Source organism: Passer montanus, unplaced genomic scaffold (assembly GCF_014805655.1).
Source record: "Passer montanus isolate IOZ18808 unplaced genomic scaffold, ASM1480565v1 scaffold4, whole genome shotgun sequence".
NCBI lineage: Eukaryota > Metazoa > Chordata > Aves > Passeriformes > Passeridae > Passer > Passer montanus.
Window position 1 is genome coordinate 12,322,561 of NW_024368818.1, and position 12,622 is coordinate 12,335,182.

General features: G+C 46.2%; 1 protein-coding gene across 1 annotated transcript; it reads left to right on the forward strand.

Annotated features, from left to right (window-relative positions):
- The first annotated feature begins 518 nt into the window (after positions 1-518).
- Positions 519-12,311, forward strand: LOC120506747 (POTE ankyrin domain family member A-like). The gene is made up of 15 exons (XM_039718708.1): positions 519-628; positions 2,287-2,401; positions 2,534-2,707; positions 2,798-2,904; positions 4,819-4,901; positions 5,058-5,159; positions 5,277-5,338; positions 5,926-6,028; positions 7,012-7,076; positions 8,312-8,414; positions 8,529-8,635; positions 9,622-9,699; positions 10,423-10,557; positions 11,822-11,991; positions 12,179-12,311. The coding sequence occupies exons 1-15, from the start codon at positions 519-521 to the stop codon at positions 12,309-12,311; spliced, it is 1,647 nt and encodes a 548-aa protein (XP_039574642.1).
- The last annotated feature ends 311 nt before the right edge of the window (positions 12,312-12,622 follow it).

Below are 12,622 nucleotides of genomic sequence, written 5' to 3' on the forward strand. Positions count from 1 at the left end.
GGTGTTTCCAGGGGTGTTTTGGGGATGTTTTTGGGATGTTTGGTGTGGTTTTGGGGGTGTTTTCAGAGGTCTCAGGCTGACTGAAGCGCTGTGATTTTGATTCTACAGGCCGCGTTATCCCAGCTGCCGCGTCCCCGCCGGAACCGGCCGTGCCCGGGCCGGGCGTGTCCGGTGTGTGACGCCTGGGCGCGTTCCACGGTCGCTGTCCCCGCTCGGTCTCTGTCCCACGCTCGCTGTCCCCTCTCGGGCGCTGTGGGGCTCCCAGCGCCGACTCCGTGGCGGCGGAGTGGGCAGCGGCCCCGGCCCGCCCCGCCCGGGCCTCGCCTCTCGGATCCGCCGGTCCCGTCCCCACGGCCGCTTCCCCTCAGCGCCCGGGGCTCGGCACAGGCCGGGCTGTGTGTGCCCAGCCCGGCCCCGGCTGTGTGTGCCCAGCCCGGCCCCGCTGTGTGTGCCCGGCCCGGGCCCGGCTGTGTGTGCCCAGCCCGGCCCCGCTGTGTGTGCCCAGCCCGGCCCCAGCCATGGGCTTGGCGGACCTGCACAGCGCGGCCGCCAGCGCGGACCTGGCCCGGCTGCGGCAGCACTGGTGGCTGAACAAGCACCGCATCAATGGCTACAACCGGGACAGGCTGTAAGGAAGGACAGCAGGCCCTCCGCCTGCTGAAAATGTGGAATTTGTCAAAATTGTCTGAGTCGGGGTGGGGTTTTTTGTGGATGTATTTTGCCTGCTTTCGAACCTGAGCAGCAAGAAAGGAGACAATCAGTGGAGCAGGTAGCAGCTAGCATCACTTAGCCAAGGACATCCTGGAACTAACAAGCGTTAAGGATGTACTAAATCAAGATATTGTTGTGTCAGTAGAACAGACAGCAGAAGCATCTCTTAGTGAAGGACATCTGTAAAGGTTGTTATAAATCAAGATGTTGATGTATTTCTATGTATATACGTTGCCAGTTTGGCAAAAAACTCAAGGTCCAATTTATACTCTAGCTGTATTTCTTCATTATAATACTGAAAATCACAACTGCAGGTTAAAAAGACCCCTGCCCAGGTGAAGATCCCTCCCCTAAGCATACATAGATGTAGCTGTGGTTACATAACTTGTGTAGAAACTATTAACCAGTCATAGTAGAGGGGCTGTACTTGGGAAGCTATTAATTCTGAGCTTCTATGTATAAATAATAGCATGGAAAGTCCCGTGGGCTGTGCTTTATTTATGAAATACCACTGAGCACCCAGGCACATGTAACTCTGAAATACATAATCAGTGTCTCTCTCAAGTGTGTAGTTATTACCTTGCTGCACACCAGGTAACAAACCCAGTTTTGCAGAGAACACACCCACCCTGTCTGGAAGAGCCAGCAAAGCCCAGAATTGTGTCTGGCATTCAGGGCCAACCACAGAGCAGCAGCCTTACAGGAACCCTTCCTGTAAGGCAGACGGGGAAAGCTCCACTCCACTCTGGCTTGCCCTGCCCTGCTCTGGTGCCTGGGCCCTGTAGTTGATCTTCTTTTTGTCCCATCCCTCTTTATCCAAGTGGTCAGGCTGGATGGGGCTCTAAACAACTAGGTCCAGTGGAAGCTGTCCCTGCCCATGGCAGGGGTTGGAATTAGATGGTCTTTAAGGTCCCTTCCAACCCAAACCATATTAAGATTTGATGATTCTGTGGAGCTCATCAGCCCTTCATTCAAGCAGAGACAGCTCCTTTCCAGGTGCCAGACTGAGCGACTTGGTTTAGCAGGGCATGGATTCGCAGAAAGTCAGCACAGCTTTCCTAGTGCCATCAGAATTCCCATCCCATCAGTCTCTGGGACAAAACGGATGCAGGACTGTTGGGGGCAGGGGAGGTGCTCTCAGGGAATCACACTGGTTCTGCACTCTGTAGATTTCCACAGCCTCCATTGCTAAGCAGTGTTTACCCTAAGTCAAGGACATTTTCAGTGTCTCATCCTCTGGCAGTGAGAAAGTACACAAAAAGCTGGAGGGAGCTTAGCCAGGTCAACATTCTGAAATGGGATTTGGCATCACTGAGTGGGTTGTGGGCAACTGTATTGTACATCACAGTTTTTCCTTGGGATTTTTTAATTTGCTATTATTATTATAATATTTATTTTATTTACTTTTTTCTATTTATCAATCTGTTAAAATTTAATTGTTATTTAAAGTTTTAATTTTGATTCTTCTCCCTGTTCCACTGGGGTGGGGAGGGAGAGGGTGTGAACGAGTGGCTACATGGTGCTTATTTGCCATCTGGACTTAAACCAGGACAACTGCAAATGCTTAATTTCTAGGACTCCTCTGCATCTTGCTTGCATAAATGGCCATGCAGATGTTGTTCAGTTTCTGGTAGAAAATAAGTGCAAGCTAAACCCTTGTGACAAATTGGATAAATCACCACTAATGAAGGTATGCAGAAGGGGCATATGTTCCCTAATCTTTGATGACGCTCATACTTTCCAGTGTTGGGAAGGTGAGGGAGTTCTGGCAGTGAGAAACATAGATGCTGGAAGTTATTCCTCCTTTGTGTCTTGTTTCCAGGCAGTAGAGTACCAGCACAGGGACTGTGCAGCTATTCTGCTGGAACATGGTGCCAACCATGACCACAGAAGCATAAATGGTAACACCGCCCTTCACTTTGCTGTCATGGTTTCCAGCAAATCTCTAGTGGAGCTGTTACTTGAGCATGGTGCAGATATTGATGCTAAGAATAAAGTAAGCTTGGACTTTGGGAAAGCTGCTCTTCCCATGTCAACTTGCTTGACTTCTCTCTGTCATTCTAAGAGAGATGATTTCTCCTTTCAGTGGGGATACACTCCGCTTGCTCTTGCAATCACTGAAAACCGTGAAGAAATGGTCAAGTTCCTTCTTCAAAAAGGAGCTGACGTGAATGCTCAAGATAAAGTTTATAGGTAAAAGCTTTGCCAAAAGTGCATGTGGGGCTCCTTAGAACACTTTGAGTTGGATTGATGGGAGACATAAGAATGAGCTTTGAAAAGGACCCTGAATCACCCAGAAGGATCTCCTGGGTGACTTGTGAAAGCAGACCCAGGCTTGGTTGCTCACTTTTTTCAGGGAGTGATTTCCACACTGAGCACTGCAAAAAAGCACTGTTTGCCATGCCACACACCCACATGTGCATGCACATGCAGGCACACAGGCCCTGAGCCTGCTCTGGACAGGTGGTTGTCCAGGAGACCTCCTGAGGTCCCACATGCCTGAATTCTCCAACATTTAGAGGCATTTGGCTGTGCCTTCACTCTGCCTGTAGGAGAGGGGAAATGAATTGTTTAAGGAGCAAGGAGGATTTGAAGTATTGGCTAGGCAATGTTTGCAAAAGCTGATGTATTTACTCTCATCTCTTGGATGCCCTAGGACCCCTCTTACAATTGCTACTCTTACTGGGAATAAGAAAGTAATACAAGTTCTTCGTCAACATGGTGCTGTTTTTCATGAGTCAGACAAGGGACTGAATCCACGTCAACCTTTCACCAAAATGGTTCAAGATGATGTGTAAGTGTTTCACATCATTGTTAGAACAACTGCATTCTCCTAATGTTTGTGCTGATGTACCTCCCTTTTTGGTAACAGCAGTAAGGTTTAATGAGGTGCTGAGAGCTTTGTAGAAGCTGAGCTCAGTGATGTCTTCTGATGTATCTCTTTCCATGTCAAGAGTTGATTTAGAAGTTGAGGAAAACTTTGTCCCTTTCCCCCAGCTGTCTCTGAGAATTCACCTTGTGCTTCCAAGTTACACTGCATTGGCAGCAACTACTTGCCTTTTGTTCCAGAGGGGATCTGACTGATACCCCGTGTGCTTTACTAGACTGAGGAAAAAAGCCCTCTTTCACAGTGATGGGCCGAGGGATGGGTGAATGTAGTGCATTATTCCTATAAGTATGCCTTTTCTAGCTATAAACAATTGCCCATGAACTCATGCCACTGGATCTTGACTTAGTTTCTTCTTCCCCTGCCCCTTCTGGCAACCTGTATTGATTGGAAGCAGGAGAGAAGGGAGCTGGTGTAAACTGTGGTGTAAAAACCCCTTTAGGAATAAAGCATGTTTGAAGATTGCTCTTAGAATATGTGGTGCTCATTCCTTCCCTCCAGGCTTCTGGCACAGTATAAATGTCGTGATAATGCATCATTCTGCACAGCAGCCTTAATCTAGAGAACATGTTTAATTTCTTCTCTTGTTTGATTGTTTTTTTCTTTTTTTTTTTTTTTTTTTTTTTTCCCCTTATTAAACAAACCCAAGCCCCAGTCAAACTGAGGGCTGTTAGAAGACAACACAGGTCTTGGAATGCAAGCACAATATTTGTTGGCCTCTTGATAACCCACTAGAGAGCTCTCTAAACTCTCAGATCCTCAGGCTAACCATAGGAATTTCTGAAGCCCTTCAAAGTGAGGACCAGGACTGAGGAGACTTTAAACCATCTTGATGTGGAGAGTAGCTGCACTATTAGCATAACATCTAGCTGAGGTAGAGGCTTTGGTGATGTCAGTCTGCCAGGAGGCTCTCCATTTCAAGGACCAAATTCATTGGTCCTTGAAATGGAGAGGGGGATTTACCAGACGAGACTGTAGCCAGACTGTAGCAGGGGTGAGTTAAGACTAGGCAGATAGGACTAGGCACCTGTACTGTCAGCATGCCTGTAATGAGGTCTCCATTTCTCTGGGACTGCAGTAAGTTCTGTGTGCGTGTCACCCTTTAGCAATTGTCTATGAATATGGTAGAATGGAACATGTATGACTTTTGCTTTTCCTGCAGAGTGCATGGAAATCTGGGGGAATTTTACCTAATGCATCTTTTTCCTTTCTATATTTAGTATTGCTAATGAAAGAATTGGGAGCTCCTGCTATGAGGCAACTCATGTCAATCGCTTGGAAACACCTACACTGGCACAGTCATGTAAGATACTTTGCTTTCAAAGAGCTGATGAGGAAAATCACTGTGGCCTGTAGTAGAATGATACCAAATCAATGGGATGCTGGTCTGAAGGGATGGGCCAAAGGACTGGAAAATAAACACTCAAGGCAGCAACGTGCTTCTTATCTTATTTCTTAGGTCATGTGCCAAAAGAAGAAGCAGCAGAAAAGAAGGGCAATGGCCCAGCTGCAGACCGAAATAAAGTGTCTGTGCGCTCTATTAGAGTGCAGCCTTACAGAGGTAATTTCAGAGGGACTAGATGGTTAACTTTGCAAGCCTCCCTGGAGTGAAGCAGGTGGAGAAAAGCAGTGTAAAATAAGCACTCACAGAAATGACACACTTCTTATCTTTGGTAAGGAGACTACAAAGAAGAAGGAGCAGAGAAGAAGGAAGACAAACGCTCCCTCTGCAATCCTGAGGTACCTTCTCTGACGGAGGCAATGGGGTCCCTCTCACTCCCTGGATTCTGGATTTTTTTTCCTTTGCTGCTTCTGTCATACACTCATAACTTAGACCTTGACATGCTGCTGCTTCAGACAAGCTGTTGAGTCAGAACTGGGACAAAATGGGGTCTAGCTAATGTTCTGGGCCTCCTGGCAGCTGGCCTTCAAGCGGGATTTCTAGTATAGCACAGAGCAGTGAAGCTCACTGCTGGTTACAGCCCTCTGAAAACTAAAAGGCTTGCATTGTGAGGATTGCTCTTTTTCTATTACACAGCTCGCTTTCCTAGATACATGCAGTATCAGCTCGTTCCCGTATGATCTACAGTCCAGAGATTTATTTCTTCTGCCTAGCTTGTCTCTAGACTGAGCAGGTGGACTTGATCCTGCTTTGAATACAATGCTCAGCAGTGATCCAAAGACACTGACTGTGCTTGCCCTTTCTATCCTTTCCATCACCTGATCCCACTCCTTAGGCCTGCTGGCTGAAGCAGAGGCTTTGAGCAGGGAAGTGGGAGTGGAAGCAGCCTGTGCAAGTTCTCATGAGTGTCTTTTAATATACACAGACTGATCCTAAAGGTCGAGGGAAAGTGCGGGCCCGTGAGCGGCATCCTGCTGCAACCAGCACCAGGTCGTGTGTGCGCTCTGCTGCAGTGGAGCGTGGCAAAGGTAATTTCAGAGGGACTAAATGGTTACCTCTGTAAGCCTCTCTGGAGTGAAGCAGGTAGAGAAAAGCAGAGTGAAATAAGCACCCACAGAAATGACACGCTTATCTTTTCTTAGGTGTCTTGCCAGCCGCAGCATCAGTAGGAGCTGCAAAGGAAGATGGTGATTCCTCCTGGGGTTCTGAGGTACCTTCTCTGAGGGAGGCAGTGGGGTCCCTCTGGCTCACCTGCTTCTGAACCCGTTCTGCTTTGATGCTGCTTCTTCTACACCCTCCTTCCTTGGACCTTAAGCAGTTGCTGCTTCAGATAATCTTTTCAGTTAGGACTGGGACAAAGTGAGGTCCAGCTGAAGTCTGGGGCCTCCTTGTGGCTGATCCCCAAGCTGGATTTCTAGGAGAAAGAAGTAACTCTTCCTTCTGCTTACAGTCCTCTGAAGTCCTAGAAAGCTGGCATTGTGAGAATTGCTCTTTTTCCATCTCACAGCTTTCTTCTGTGGATCCAGCCAATGTCAATATTGGGTATGACCCACAGTTTAAATATTTATTTTTCTGCCTAGGTTCTCTCAAGCTTGTGCAGGTGGACTTTATCCTGGTTTGAAAAATCTGCTCAAGAGGGATGCCAGATGCACTGGCTGTATTTGCCCTTTCTGTTCTTTCCTTTACCTGATCCCTCTCTTATTAGGCCTCTTGGCTGAAGCAGAAACTGTGTATAGAAGTGTGTGCACAAGGAGCCTGTGCCATTCGTCACGTGTCTTTTGAATTACACAGCTTCTCAGTGATGTTAGAGACAAAGCGATTAACCCTGTGCACCGTCCTGCTGGAAAACACAGTAGAGTGGGTGTGCGCTCTCTTGCTGAGAAGCATGGCAAAGGTAATTTCAGAGGCACTAAATGGCTGTGTTTGTGTGTTTCTCTGGAGTGAAAAAGATTTGGAAAAGGAGAGTGAAGCAAGCACTCAGATCTATGATGAGCTTCTTATGTGTTCTTAGGAGTCTTGAAACCAGCAGGAGGAGCGGTGAAAAAGGAAGGCACTGGTTCTCCCAGGGATTCTGAGGTACCTTTGCTGAGGGAGACAGTGGGATCCCTCTGACTCACTGGCTTCTAGGCTCATTTTCCTTTGCTGTTGCCTCTGCCACACACTTGTAACTTGGACCTTAACCAGGCACTGCTTCGGATAATCTGTTCTGTTAGGACTGGGACAAAGTGAGGTCCAGCTCATGTCATGAGCTTCCTTGTGGCTCACCTCCAAACTAGATTTCTAGAACACCACAGAGCAGTAAAGCTCCTCTGAAACCAGTGAAAGGCTGGCATTGTGAGGACTGCTGTTTTTCCATCACTCAGATTACCCCTTGTCCAGTCCTGCTGTAAAAGGGGAGTTGGGGAGGATTCTTTTTGATAGATTTCTCAGATGAAGGTGAGGTCCCTGTAAATAACTGGCTTCTGGGCTCATTTTTCTTTGCTGCTGCCTCTGCCACACACTCATATCTTGGACTTTGATGACATTCTGCTGCTGCAGACACACTGTTCAGATGGGACTAGGACAAAGTGAGGTCAAGCTAATGTCCTGAGCATCCTTGCAGCTGATGTCCAATGTAGATTTCCAGTAAGGATAGTGTAGTAAAGCTCCGTGTTTGTTACAATTCTGTGAAAACTGTGCAAGGCTGGCATTGTGAGGATTCATTTTTCCATCAAACATCTCTCTTCTGTACATGAGTGAGGTCCCTCTAAATAACTGGCTTCTGGGCTCATTTTCCTTTGCTGCTGCCTCTGCCACACCCTCATATCTTGGACTTTGATGACATTCTTCTGCTGCAGACACACTGTTCAGGTGGAACTAGGACAAAGTGAGGTCAGGCTAATGTCCTGGGCATCCTTGCAGCTGATGTCCAATGTAGATTTCCTGTAAGGATAGTGTAGTAAAGCTCCGTTTTGTTTGTTACAATCCTGTGAAAACTGTGCAAGTCTGGCATTGTGAGGATTCATTTTTCCATCAAACATCTCTCTTCTGTACATGCAGTTAACAGCAAATGGGTTCCCATATGACCTACAGTCTACAGATTAATTTATTTTGCCTACATTCTCTGTGGCATGGGCAGGTGTGCCTGGTCCCATTTTATAAGCAATGCTCAATAGAGATGCTGGATGTGCTTGCTGTCCTTGCCCTTTTTGTTCTTTCCATCACCTGATCCCTCTTGTTAGGCCTCTTGGCTGAAGCATAGCCTTTGAGTGTGGAAGTGGGTGGAGAAGCAACCTGTGCCAATTCTCATGTGTGTCTTTTAAATTACACAGACTGATTCTGAAGGTGAAGAGAAAGTGTCGACTGCTGTCCAGCTTCCTGCTGCAAACAGCAACAGGCTGGATGCACACTCTGCTGTAGTGGAATGTTGCAAAGGTAGTTTCAGAGGGACTAAATAGTTGCATTTGTAAGCCTCTCTGGAGTGAATTGGATGCAGAAAAACAGAGTAAAATAAACACTCACAGCTATTGTGTGCTTATCTTTTCTTAGGGGTCTTGAAACAATTACGGAGAGAAGTGAAAAAGGAAGACAGAGTCTTGCAGCCAGCAGAGGGGGAAGCAAAACAGGAATACAATGATTTTCCCTGGGATTCTGAGGTACATTACAGTGGGGGTCCCTCTGGACTCACCTTCTTCTGGGCTCATTTTCCTTTGCTGCTGCTTCTGCTACACGTTCATCACTTGGACCTTGACATGCTACTGCTTCAGACAAGCTGTTCAGATGGGACTGGGACAAAGTGAGGTCCAGCTAGTGTCCTGGGCCTCCTTACAGCTGACATCCATGTGGGATTTCTAGGGCAAATAAGTAAAACTTCCTTCTGTTTATAGTCCTCTGAAGTCCTAGAAGTCTGGCATTGTAAGACTCTTTTTTTTCCCACCTCAGATGTCTTCTGTGGATCCAGTCAATGTCAAATGGTTGTGGATGACCATTTAGAGACCTATTTCTTCTGCCTAGGTTCTCTCAAGCTTGGGTGGGAGGACTTTGTCCTGTTTTGAAAGATCTATTCAAGAGAGACATGCCAAACATGCTGACTGTGTTTACCCTTATTGTTATTTCCATCACCTGATCCCTCTTTTGTTAGGCCTCTTGGCTGAAGCAGAAGCTTTCAGGGTGGAAGAGGATGTGGAAGCAACCTGTGGTAGTTCTCATATGTGTCTTTTAAAATATGCAGACTGATTCTGAAGGTCAAAGGAAAGTGTCGGCCGATGTGCAGCTTCCTGCTGCATGCCAAAACAGAATGGGTGTGAGCTCTGCTGCAGTGGGGCGTGGCAAAGGTAATTTGAGAGGGAATACATAGTTATCTTTATAGGCCTCTCTGGAATGGATCACTTTTGGAAAAGTAAAGTGAAAGAAGCACTCACAGCAACAACACTCTTACCTTATTTTTTATCTCTATTGTCAGCTGCAAGAGCAGAACAGAAGGAACATTTTATGTCCTCTTCTGAGAATAAGGTACTTCCTGAGCTCTTACACTACCCCAGAAGTCACGTTTCTTCGTGCTCTGTGCTTGAAGGCAGTGTGATGCTGCAGTACTACCAAGGATTCGTTTCCCAGCTGTTTCTCTTTTTTCTTGTTTGCTTAGCTTCCTACATTACAGGGAGAAGATCTTCAGCTAAAGGTTGATTCTTCAACTCAAACAAATTCTGAGCAGGACAAACAGGTGACTCTTAGAGATGGATGCAAATATCCCTAAATAGAACCTATCAGTGTAAGCACATGTACTCTTGCTAGTGAGTATATTTTGAAAGCTGAGAGGAAGTAATTAATCTGGACCTGAGCTGTATTTTGGACTTAATTTCATATGTATTTGAAGCAGAAGGACTGCAAAAAGAGGCTGCTTGAAGTCCCATTCAGCTTCATTTTGAACATGTCCAGGGACGAGCACAACTCCTCTGGGCAGCTTGGTCCAGTGTTCCATCACAATACTTGGAAAATTTCCAAATGTCTCTTCATTTTAAACCATTGCCCTTTGACCTGTCAATACAATCCTTGCTAAAAATATCTCTCCTTCTTTTTATGTTAAAAGGCTGCAATAAGATCTGCCCAGAGCCTGCTTTTCCCCAAACTGAAAAATCCCAGGTCCCTCACCCTTCTTCCGTGAGAGAGGTGTTCCAGGCCTATGAATGTCTTTGTGGCCCTCCTCTGGCCTCATTTCATCAGGTCAATGTCTGCCTTGAGCTGGGGGCCTCAGAGAGTGACACAGTACTTCAGGTGGAGTCTCAAGAGCAGAGTAGGAAGGGAGAATCACCTCCCTCAACCTGCTGACCAAGCTCTCCCTCAACCTGCAGACCAATCTAATGATGTAATTTCATCAGCAAAAGCATCACTTTTGTTGTCATGTTCACACTGATTTTGCCGTGCTTATGAAACACCATTTCCTTAGCCATTGGCGAGGCAGAAGCTTGACAAAATTCTCAAAAAGGACTCCCTGGAAGGAGCTCCTCTTGGAACTGTGAAGGTCAACAGCAGGAAAGAACAGAAACTGCTGTTGGAGAAACTGGAGAGGTGTAAAACTAAGGTTTGGAAAAAACTAAGGTTTTCCACTAAGGTGTGGAAAATGCCTGTTTCTTGGCAGGGTCCCAAGCTTTCTTTGTAGTAAACAGAGCAGGGAACTGATCATTCCTTAAAACTTCTGTGTAACATGGGGTGGTTCAGGGGAAGGAGCAGCACTGCTGCCTTTGATGTTTGCCTGTTGACACCACTTGAAGTAACAGTGGAGGGCTGCACTGAGGTGGTCTTAGTACACTACACAACTTTGCAACAAGAGTAGGTTGAGTGACACATAACTGGCCTGACTGATTTTCTAAGTCTGGTGACTACAATTAAAAAAATCACTATTTGTGATGGCTCTTTGTCCTTAATGGGAGAAGGGTGTGTATTCCTTCCAAAAAGCTGCTTCCCAAGCTTCATGGAGCACACAGTATTTTCTTCTCCTCTGTGGTTTAGCAAAGTGGACTGCGTGTTGGCAGGGAAAGAATAGGTCTGTTGTAGGGTTGCACTGATGTTTTGTAGTATTTCTTCTCCCCATCACCATTGTTATGGAGTTGTAAAGTCACTTGAGGAAGAGGAGGAGTTTCTAATCAGTAGCCAGGAGAGGGCATGACTAGGGCCCTGGGGTTATTCTATACCACCTCAGGTCATAGCCAAGGACAGGGGATGGAGGAAGCAGGGTGGGGTGGTGGGAGCGGGAGGGAATGTGGTGCATGGGGAAGGGGAAAGGAAAGTGAGTCTATTCCCTTGTGGTTGGATTAGTGTGGCAGAGGGAGTGGTTGGATAACACAGGTTTGAGCATTTTGCATATGAATCTCTTACTTCTCTCTTGAACACTTTTCTTATGAATATTGTTGCTGCTACTGTTTTCTTATCTCATTGCTGTTTCTTGTAATTGTAAGTAAATTGTTCTTAACTGAACCCATGACCTTTACCTGTTGTGTTCCCAGTTCTCCTCTCCTTCCTGTCTCAGGGTGAGGAAGAGGAGAAGGAGGGAGCAAGGGAGCAGCAGTGTGGTTTGGAGATCTCAGTGGGAGCACGATGTTGGGGAATACCACTCCTAAAGCATGACACCAGAACAGGCTACGAAGTGTGTTCAGAGTCCTTGAGAGAGGAGAAGAAAAGTGTTGTGCCATTCTTTAGGAAACACTCTAGGAAATCAGTGTAGGACAGGGCCTACTATAAAAGATGAAGTAACACAGGTTTTGAATGTTAACATCGGAGTCAAAGCACTTTACTATTTTTTAATACATAAAAGCTTTCTACTGGGGATTGTTTTTGTGGTTTGACAGCTCAAGGACCTGAAAAAATCTCTTAACAAGAATGAATATTATGCTGACTCAGGGAAGAATGCCCAAAAGGAGAAGGTAATAACAATTTTGAGGAACGTGCAAGGCATCCTGGTTGATTCTTTTGATTCTTCAGCTGCAGCTATCCCCCAGCTGGAAGAACGCATTCAACGGTAAGACAGTGGAGCAAGGCTTCACTTTGTGTGATTCTGTGAAAACAACAGGACTGTCATCTTGCATCCCAGTGAGATACTAATACGTGATTTTCAAAGATGCTTTTTAGATTAAGTTCTTTCGTGCTGTTCTTTTGGGATTTGTTCTCTTGTGGACTTCTGTGATAAGGCCTGTACTTTTTTTCAGGCTCCAAATGCAAATGGCAAGGCTGGAAGCCACAATCCAGCAGCAAGCCAAGACTATTGAAGTCTTTGAGACAATCCAGCAAACTCTTACCCCAGTAAGCTACTCAGAGCCCCAGAGCCTTCCCTTTTCATGACCCTAGTTCTATATTCATGTGGGAAAATTTTAAAATTTTCAGGTTTTTTAGAGGGAGTCTAGGAGAGATCAGACCATATAGCTAGATAACCTGAAAGACCCAGTCATATTATAGAAGAATGGATGTGGGGGTACATGTTGGAAGGAAGACATGTAGTAGGTGGTTTGGGACGTTTGTACTTTCTTAGTACCTCAGCCAATGAGGAAAGGAGGAGGGCAACGTGTGGTTGGGAGTTCAGGATAAAAGGAGGCTAGATCATCCAAAAATTCAAGAGAACTCACAGGGATATGGCCCACTAGACTCTGCCTTTA

Bases quoted from the DNA above. Each gene is read 5' to 3' on its own strand.
- LOC120506747 (XM_039718708.1), top strand. From the start codon at position 519: ATGGGCTTGGCGGACCTGCACAGCGCGGCCGCCAGCGCGGACCTGGCC. The intron at 4,902-5,057 runs GTAAGATACTTT...CTTATTTCTTAG, and splicing joins ACCTACACTGGCACAGTCAT to GTCATGTGCCAAAAGAAGAA. The intron at 5,339-5,925 runs GTACCTTCTCTG...TAATATACACAG, and splicing joins GCTCCCTCTGCAATCCTGAG to ACTGATCCTAAAGGTCGAGG.